Source organism: Cyprinodon variegatus, unplaced genomic scaffold, assembly GCF_000732505.1.
Source record: "Cyprinodon variegatus isolate N-32 unplaced genomic scaffold, C_variegatus-1.0 Scaffold1277, whole genome shotgun sequence".
Classification (NCBI taxonomy): domain Eukaryota; kingdom Metazoa; phylum Chordata; class Actinopteri; order Cyprinodontiformes; family Cyprinodontidae; genus Cyprinodon; species Cyprinodon variegatus.
Window position 1 is genome coordinate 18,598 of NW_015151730.1, and position 9,888 is coordinate 28,485.

Genomic DNA, 9,888 nt, shown 5'->3' on the forward strand with positions numbered 1-9,888 from the left:
AATCTGTAACATAAATACTGTCTTATTTGAGCCATTCCTTTTTGAAGATAGATTTACAACTGTTATTACTCTATTTTTCCATAGAGTTGATCTATGGGGAGAAAAGCTGTGGGTGAAAATCATTTTCCAATTATGTAAAATCTGCTTGTGAAAGTTGGACAGCTTAATTGGAATATATTGGAATCCTGTTTACCACAAAGTCCCATTTTAGAACAAAGTGTAAACCTCCTAATTTATCAAACATGATCTTGGAATGTCATACACAGATGCCCAGCTGAAATGAAAAATATACATATTAAAAGCATGAAAGAAATATGATCAAATTAAATCTGCATTTAGACATCACCCATCGACAAATTTAAATCTTATAAATTTTAATGGGTTAAATTAGAGCAGTGGTTCCCAAATGTATAAAATATAAAAAGCTGATCAGAACTGTTATCCCAGATAATTCCACTAATAATGTCACATCTTTGTTTACTTATTAGTATTTTTTTTTTTCTGAAACCATGGCTTATTTCATTTTGATTTTACAGGTTTGGCAGTAAAAAAAAAAAAATCTAAAATCCTTATATTTTGGTGTTTATATCTAAAACATTTAAGCACCACAAAAAAGCAGAAGGAAACTACCGTATTAGGTCATATTTACTAAGGCACTGTATGTCAGCTGTCAATCAGATTGCTTATAGGCATCCAGTGCTGGTATGCACATGACCATCCACTCCACACATCTAAATCTTCATTAGTTGTCCATCTGAAGTTTTAATTTTGATTCAGATCAGACCTATAGGGTCCTTTGAAAACTAACCTTTAGCTCTGATATTTGACTTTAACCCCTTTCCTCTATGTTTAATCCATCCCTTAAATAGCACTGGGCTGCCTAAATGCAGCCCTACCCTTTGGCGTTGTTCAGGGACCCAGAGTTGTGTTGTGTGAAATCAAAACCATGGAATTTGCAGCATTCCCCAGACTGCTCTAACCACAAGGCCACCATTACAGTGCACCATAAACTTTGTAACACATAACAGATTTTGGTAATTGTTGAAAAGCTATTTCCAAGTCAAGCTGAATAAATCCACCCCTGGTTGTAAAGGAGCTGGTAGCTGATTATTCTTAAATGTGAATGGCCCAAAGGGCAGTTTTATTTGAAGGTTTACAGAGGGAAATAAAAAAAAAAAAAAAAAGTCATTGCATGGTGGGGCTCTTTTCTAGCATACAATCTGTGTGTTCAAGCTAAGGTTCAAAGAGTGAATCATTTAAGTTTTAAACCTAAAAATAATCAGTAAGTTCTATTAATAGCATCCAGTACTAAAACTTTGGTAATGAAGAGGGGGGAAAAAAAAAAAAAAAGACATTAAAGCATCTGAAAAGAGCTCCTCCCCTTTGGTGAAGAGGCTTGAGTTCAGTGAGGACACAGCTGAAATATTTCAGCCATGGTCATAAGTGTTATACCAATATCATTGGCAGTTAGGCAGGAGCTAAGAGATCTCCTGACATCCCTAGCTGTTGTTTGGAGCCATGTTATTGCCCACAATCCTTTGATTCATAGGAAGTATAGGCACAGCTTTACTCAAAGTGTTTGACATATGTATCATTTGTGGAATTTACTTTGACACATGCTGATGAACACTTTCACGTTTCGAGTTTTACAATGAAGAGCTCCAGTAGTTTTTTTTAAAACAAGGCTGTAGCTCCAGTTGGACCATTATGCGTTTGTCCACCACATAATGATGCCTGCATGGCTGAAGGCTGTCAGGATTCAGCACAGCAGTCTGGAGCTACCTTTCTACTCTGGATAAAGTGGACCTTGCAAAATGTGAAGAGATAGGAGCTATACATTGATGTCTCTGGATGAAGCTGTTGCCTCTCAGCTGCCCTGGGAATGGCTCAGGCTTCTCCCAACAGAGCTGAAGGTTGTGCCCCCATCATCCAGACCCAGATGAACAGAAGACAAAGTACACAAAAAAAAAAGTACCATCATAAGTTAGATTTTTTGCCACCTAACAATCGACTGCTTTGCATTTGTAAACTGTTTCTATACATTTTAAAACCAGCATACCAGTATCAGATACAAAAATGATTTACCAACTTTTTTTTTTACTCAAGGTTTTATTTATTATTTCTATTTGTGCTTATACCTTTACAGCACATTAACTGATTCCCAAACACCCTCAAATGACAGTGTGAGCAGTGCTGAATTCTGTGATACAGGACTGGAGAGAATACAGTGAACAAATTAAAGGGAAATGGGAGGGGCAGCATCCTAATAAGAAAAAAACAAAAAAACAAAACAAGGCACAACCATACCATTGCATCCTTCAGTGGTGTCATGCTTAACCTCTTTAGGTAAAAGAACCACCGGTGACAACTCAAAGTATGGTAGAGTAGCTGACCAAATAAACTACCCTACTATTCGTCACCAGCAATCACTCTTCCTCATTGTCAAAGGAATAGGTCGAGGTGGAGACTATAAAGGAATGCTACCGGATTCGTCTCCCAATTCAAGTTCAACTATTCTCCCCCTCTCCAGATCAGGAAAACAAAAACCAAAAAAACAAAACACCACAAAAAACTACAGCTATATACACAGAATTAGATTCTCTCATCGTCTGTACAATCAATCCTTTACATTATTTACTAATAGAAAAAAGATAACCAAACTGGCAAAATAAATCTCCACTCCTCTTTTCAAAAAAAGCACCAACACAATGTCCCATTATCCACCATCTTTCAAATTAAAGTTCACATTTTCATGGTAAGCAGGAAGGGGAGATGGTGGGGCAGAGGGAAAATCTTGCTCTCCAGCAAATTATTCCCTTTTTATGGGTGGAACTCCAACTCATCTACACTGATGACTTTAGCTGGCATGGACGGCAGTGGCTGTTCAAGCACATCTGATCCAAACCACTTCGCAAGGCCAGGAGGAGGGCTAGCTCCGTGTCGCTGGGAGCCGTTTGTCCGATGGAGGCCTTGGCTTTGTGACGGACCGCCTGCTATGCCTGGATGCACTACAATAAGGATATACACAAGATTTAATATGAGGAACACATTTTGACAAGCAGCTTTAGAAAAATTCAGCTGTAAAGCTTCTTTGCAATTATGAACCTAAACATTTTTTTTCACCAAGTACAATTAATGTACTTACTCTGTCTCTGCCCCTGAAGCTGCTGATGCATGACAGCCAACTGCATTGGAGTATTGGCCCTGGGAGGTAGAAGCCCCGTTGCACCTAATGGGTACAGCGGCTGTCCCAACAGGGGTGGAGGTAAACCTTGAAGTTGCGCTAGGTCAACATGTGGTGGAAAAATACCTTGTGAAAAAGCAAAAACAGTTTGGTTAATGAATATCAGGACCTGGAGTGCTTTGATGGAAGCTAGGCTAGTTTAAAGACTGCAGGACAAACTACTAACTTGCTTGCATAAGAGCTGGTCCCAGCTGCTGGGGTTGAATCCCCTGGGCAAGCATTCTCTGAACCATGTTAGGGTGGAGCTGGGGATGAGGGCGCACCATCGGGACATGGGATAGAAGTGGTACTGGGTAGATTGGACGAGGAAATGATGAGTTCGGCCCTGCAGGCGCCACTGGAGGCACGTGATGTCCAGCGGAACCTGGCCTGAGGCGCTCTTGGTCTTTGCTTTGCGAGTTTATCTTTACTGCAGCCGACTGTGCAACATTAACATCCACCGACTCCAAGAGGTGGTTTGGAGAGCTACCACCTGCAAGCACAAAAGCCTTAGTGTTCCATCACCATTGAGAAGGACGGAGCTTATGAAGCAGATGCTGTGTACCATCTTGTGAGTTTGCGGTCGCTTCCTCCTTAGGTTCTGAACGACCTGACGGTTCATCTTTGCTTTTCTCTTTGGTTGCGTACATTTTACGGATCACAGATGTGGGTGTAAACGATGGCGATAACTGAAATTGAGAGATATCAGAAGATCGTAAAATTGCTAGTACATTTTCCTCCAAAAGACCTGAGGAAAGGAGACAAAACTTTATGCTCACCATGCTAGTGACGGCATTTCCCGGTGACGTTCTTCCAGCAGGCTGAGGTCCAGGGGAACGAGAAACGCGCTGTGGCCTATTGAGCAGACACATTTAAACCATTTTAAATCCAAGGTTTGCATAAATCAAATATTTAGATTTTTTCACAAGTCATACACCGTTTGCACAGTTGGGATGTTTGTAAGATTCACTTTATTACACAGTAGTGCTCATAGCCAAGCTCAAAGTAAATAAACACCAAACCTGATCTAATTAAATAAAATGTAGGTGTTTACTCCTAAAAATAGAGTCCACAACTAACATAAAAATGTATCTGAAACTAAAAAGATGAAGCCCCTCAGTCAGTCTCAGATTCCTAATTTGTCATCACTTTTCGGTGTAGCAAGGACCAGAGCCTAACAAAGACCTATACGTTTCTAGAAGGGACAGAAATGAGGTGCAGGTCAGGTGAAGAAGACAAACACGTCATTAAGGCTTCTACTGGCTAGCTACACAGTACGGTAATGGATCCAATGGAGCACTGTTTTACTTGTGTCTCTGAAAACTGAAGTTAGGAGCAGCAGTTGAACTGGATTTAATTTCCAACGCAAAGAGGCAAAAAGCAGGCCAATCTCCAGGAATAATGTCCCATACCAGAACTTCACCTTCACCCTCATGCTGTCTGAGTCCCTGTGCCAATTACTTTTCCCTTCAGATGCCTGTAAATTATGAGTTTATCCTTTTGTCAATCCATAAGCCCTTTGGTTAAATATTTTCTCAGATATGATCTCTCTCAATCTTGAGGAGCAGCTCATTATACCAAATTAGTTCTGCGACTGAGTTACAACATCTATAGAGTGGCTTCTCATTTATATAGCCTGGGGTTGGAAAGGATGACTAAAATGATATGCTTACGTGTAACAAGTCAGATGAATTCCGATAAAATACTTACCTGTTTCTGAAAGACCTGTCCTGTGGGTGCTTGTAAGTTGACTGATATGCTTGGTGGCCATGTAGAGCAAGCTCCTGCTGGAGAGCCAGGACTTCCAGATCCATCTGATTCGCAGGAAGATGTAGACCCCTTATCTGGTGAAATAATGATGAATGGGTGATTTATTCATTTTTAAAAATGTATTTCTACATTGCAGATGTCTAACCCTGGCCATCCTGGGTTGTGGACACTACTTTGTGTCAGACCTGAACATGATTTGGTTCAATATGTAGAGGTTGAGTGTATAAGGAGTGAATTCAAGCAGACAAAAACGGGCACCATTTAAAACCATGAAAACACAGGACTAACATACAACTACGATAAATGCAAGAAAATAGCAATGAACCATGATTTCTGACAATAGATCCATTAAAACTACTAACCTGCTGTTGAGAAGGACTGATAGACCTGTGGATGTCTGCAAACTGTTCTGGAAGCAAAGACTGAGGGCCGGTAGGAAATCCTTTATAAATCATAAGGAAAAAAAAACATTTAGTTTTAGTCTATAGAATTGTATATAATACAATAAGTAATTAGTAATAACTCATAAACTCAAGTTATGACAAGCTTCCAGTTTAAAATATACATATACAATTACCTGTAGTAGGTGGCATCCTATTATTGAAGTAGTCCGGTGAGGGGGCCCTCTGTGAAAACAGAGGGGGCGATAGGCCTTTGTGCAGTAAGCCATGTAGAGGGCCAGATGACACAGAGGCTTCAGAGCTGCCCATCAGACCACCTAAAGGTATCGGTGAGCTACTACGCACACCAAGGAGCTCCTACAGAGATGGAATGACAAAAAGTCATCTCTAAAGCTTGGCCTCAGATTGTGTATCCTCAATTGAAAAACCAAATGCATATATGTTTGAGGAAGGCATAATATTTTTCCTTATCAACAAGGGAGAACAAAAATATTTCCTGATTTAATCAAGTTTTTCCTGTGTAGTTCATGTAAAGACAGGCCCTGAATAAAGCCAAAAAATCCATTTGTGCAATTTCAAAAACTACAAGAGAAGCTGAAGTTTAACATTTAAACTATTGGTTTACAGTTTTTAAAAGAAGGGCTTTGAGATTTTATTGGTAAATTTTTTCCCCAAAATATTTCAATCTCAGACTTTTTGGAAAAGTAGAGTTCAGCTGCATCAATGTTGGCGAGAAAAATACAGCCTTTGATGCTTGTGACCCAACTAATCCAGAGGTTCTTTGTTCTCGGTGTAGCAGGAAGGAACCAACATCCTACAGCAGAACTGGAGGCCCAAATAACCCTCGGATACATTCTCAGAAACATTCTGCTTAACACAAATATGTTTTACTGATATTTTTGCCTTAATTTGAATAGCTACAGTCAGCAACGATGGTTGGTCAGAATAATTTAGTCTTCTTCCACTAAGGACTTAAAGGTATCGTAGAGGATTTTTTAAAAGACCCGCCCTCTCCACTTGAACAAAAATAATGCGTGCAAGCGCATGCACGAGCCCATTTCTCCCTGTGAGCGCCCTGTTAAAAATGTGCCGTTTTCATAGCCATCTGCCTCTTCTGGGGCCTTTCTTTTCTTTTCATACACTTTGTAGACACTTTTTCTTGGGACCCTCGGCCATTTTCAAAGAACCGCATTGAGTAAGGTGAGCTTCAATGACTGAAACTGTAGCTCACCACATGTGTGGCTGAAAATGTGCATGCGCATAGAAAGATAGCTAATGGGACAGCCTTACGTAAACCTATCACCAGAATGTTTGACGATTAGGACAACTTATTTAGATGATTCACCCAAAAATAAAAGATCGTCCTCTATACCTTTAACTTCCCAAAATGCTCAGTGATTAGACATCATTTTATAGAAAACCAATAACCCAAAACATACAGCTACAAATTCTTCAGTTTGCTTGGTACTTTCTTCTGCTGAGAACATTTGCAATGAGAAATCAGTACACTGTAGAGCACTTCCTCTTCATTTTCATATGATTCAATATTCTACTTTAAGAAGGTTTTATTGTGGAGCTTCAATGTGGATGACATCACATGATTCCAGCTTTTTACAATCCAACATAGAAACACCATCCAGAACCAGTTCTGCCAAAGATTCTGTCCCAAAATTTGAAGATCGGTCAGGGACGACTTGAGACATTCATCCAAAACATGAACGATCAAGGAGAAAGACAATGTACATACCTGGAATATGTTTTTCTGCTGCTGAGGAGGGACATGAGGAGGTCGAGGTCCCACATTTTGATCCGAAGGCTGCTGCAATAAATAGAGATTTGAAATAAAGTTGCATCCAGTCATCCATCCCTCACCAAAAACAAAGCACCACCTCCATAAACCAAACCTCAATGGGCCAGTTTTATATTTGGAAAGTCTAAGCAGCAACTATTAGACATACTCATGTAGGATTTAAAGGTTTAAGAGAAAGAGCCACTTGAACTTAGACCTCCCACTAAGCAGGACCACAGAGATGGGTACACCACACGTGAAGCCATTCTACAGTCCTTCATGCAAGTTACCAATGCTCTTGAACTGTAAAGAATCATTGATTGCTACTGTTCATGTTCATAACCATTTACATGGTTCTTGTTTATTTGGAAATTATCTCACGTCTGTGGCAACTTGCACTGAATTGCTGTAAATGACAGATAACCTCTGGAATGGTACAAATTTATGCCCACCAATCTTTAGGTATTTCACAAAGTTCTCAAGTTTTAGTTTAAAAGTAAGAATTTAGCATCCCTGGAACAGATCGTAGCCACTGCAGCATGCAAAAGTAGTGTTAGACATCCAGTACACAGCTTGCAGAAAACAGTCAGAGGGATACTTACATTGTTTGTGTTGGGTTTGGGGTGAGTTGGCAGAGTTCCACTTGCCTTCATGCTGCTGACCAGTTTATTAAAAGCAGACATGTCTGTGTCACGGCAGCGAGGCCGATTAACAGATCCACCGGTTAAAGCTTCCTCAAGATGCTCGGCCATGAAGGGTGTGCCGTTTCCCCTCTGAGGAGAAGATATCTTCTGCACATGTGGTTCTGAGCTCAGCTTCATTCCCTTCATCTCTCCTTCAACTTCCTCCAGAGAGAGGACCACCCCTGAGTTAGCTGAGAACAGACAGGTTATTTTAGTAAGCTGCAAAGGCTATGTGGAAATGAGTAAAGGGATCCTCCATCTGCATGGAGCAGTGAAAGATTGGGTAGTTAATGAGACAGGAGTCTATCAAGAGAGTAAGATAAAGGAACAACAATACAATACAACTGAAAGCTCAGTTTTGCATGATATAGGCACTTTAGGCAATCTAAAGATATGAAGGAACTGTGCAGATCTGCAAATTTGGGTTGGAGTTAATGCTACATGCTTCTGGTTAGATAGTGCAGTAGCTGCTGATGACGTCTCAGTCTCAACACACACAAATGCACAACAGTGCGTTTTGGCATTCAAGCCAACACAGCCCTGTTCCCCGTTAGCATGGGCCTACCCAAACAGCAGATGTTAGGGCTAACGTTCTGTTTTATAATCTACAGTTCAGAAGCTTTTGAATTTGTGATTGTACACTTCCTACTTGTTGTGCCCCACCCCCTCTATTCTGCATTCACCACAGACCATACACGTTTTAATCTTGTAGTGTTGAATGTTAGAAAAGGCTCCATCAAGATATTATTCAAATTAAAGTGTCAGCAATATGTATGAAAACAAGTGACCTGTTTATTAACAAATGTGTTACATAAACTTTTAACAGATGGGGGAGTTTTGTTAGCTTTTTTTTTTTATATTAATAGATTTTAAATGTGTGGCAGCACTAGTGCTCCACCTATTGGTGGAGCATAACTATTACATTGCATTACAGCTTAGTCAGCCTCATGTTTTCAGTGTTTTTCTGTGTGTCCGCCTTTTGTGACTGTAGCTTTAATTAGATCAAAGCTTTTCCATTCATGTAATAAAAAGGCAGGAACAAATACTGTTTTGCTCTTAAATGCGGTAATGCGGGAGAGGTTGGTTTTCAACAAAGCTAAGCTAACCAGTTAATGGCAGTTAAACATCTGAAAACAGACAGCTTTTTCATTTCAAATAGTGAGGAATGTGTACAGAGAATCACCCACTACTTTCTCGTAGCCGGGCTTTGTTGACCGACAGCGTGGACAGAAGTGGTTTGAGGTCAATTTTGGCTTTGTGCAGGAGCTCCAGAATGTCCACCTTTTCTTTGCCATCTGATGACTGAATAGGTGTGAAGTACGACGCAGAGCCTTGGCTGGCAGATGAGCAGCGTGGGTCAAGCACTTTAAAAAAAAAAGTCAGAGGAAAATGTAAGATGCATAAAAATAAAATGAGAAAGGTCCCAAAATTGTTCCGATGGATTTATCCAAAAGAAACAAAAAAAGATCCAGAGTGAGACATGGATGTTATCTATACAACAAATAAAAATTCAAAACTCCACTGGCTCCACCAATTACAGGGATGCAGTTGACAGAGTTTGTCCATTATCAGCTTGTTACAGTCATTTACTCAGGGCAGTGTAATCAAGGTATTGTTTACACTTTAAAACTAGCATATGCCTGAAGTTGTAAAGAGCAGCGTTTGGTAGATAATTATACCCACAGCCACACAGGTAATAGAGGCCACACAGAAGAGCTCAAATTACTTGCCTGCAAGTTTTTCCAGCTCCTCATGAGGAGTGGACCTCAAACTGCTGGATCGGCTGCCTGAGGGGCTCATGGTATTTGAAAACCATTGGCTGAAGCGGCTAGCTGACACAGGGCCCTCCCCCAAAACATCCTCTATCATCTGAAAGACAGAAATAAAAGGCTTTGGTACAGAGAGAAGTGTCTGTACAGTAGAGACTGCAAAAACAAAACATGAAACTTACGTTTAGTGTGTTTTCCATCAATCTTGCACAAAAAGTGCCAGTATAAGGGGTAGTCAGGGTCACTGAATGAG

General features: G+C 40.3%; 1 protein-coding gene across 1 annotated transcript in view; it reads right to left on the reverse strand.

Annotated features, from left to right (window-relative positions):
- Nucleotides 1-2,106: 2,106 nt before the first annotated feature.
- The window catches only part of eif4enif1 (eukaryotic translation initiation factor 4E nuclear import factor 1), an 18,525-nt gene continuing 10,743 nt past the window's right edge, over nucleotides 2,107-9,888 (reverse strand). The window contains exons 5-16 of the mRNA XM_015401949.1: nucleotides 9,597-9,735; nucleotides 9,054-9,230; nucleotides 7,786-8,057; nucleotides 7,142-7,213; nucleotides 5,571-5,751; nucleotides 5,356-5,435; nucleotides 4,934-5,067; nucleotides 4,003-4,078; nucleotides 3,789-3,912; nucleotides 3,411-3,716; nucleotides 3,146-3,310; nucleotides 2,107-3,008 (exon numbers count right to left, since the gene is read on the reverse strand). Coding sequence (XP_015257435.1) covers nucleotides 2,821-3,008; nucleotides 3,146-3,310; nucleotides 3,411-3,716; nucleotides 3,789-3,912; nucleotides 4,003-4,078; nucleotides 4,934-5,067; nucleotides 5,356-5,435; nucleotides 5,571-5,751; nucleotides 7,142-7,213; nucleotides 7,786-8,057; nucleotides 9,054-9,230; nucleotides 9,597-9,735 — 1,914 coding nt within the window. The 3' untranslated portion in view covers nucleotides 2,107-2,820. The remainder of the gene's footprint in view (nucleotides 3,009-3,145; nucleotides 3,311-3,410; nucleotides 3,717-3,788; nucleotides 3,913-4,002; nucleotides 4,079-4,933; nucleotides 5,068-5,355; nucleotides 5,436-5,570; nucleotides 5,752-7,141; nucleotides 7,214-7,785; nucleotides 8,058-9,053; nucleotides 9,231-9,596; nucleotides 9,736-9,888) is intronic.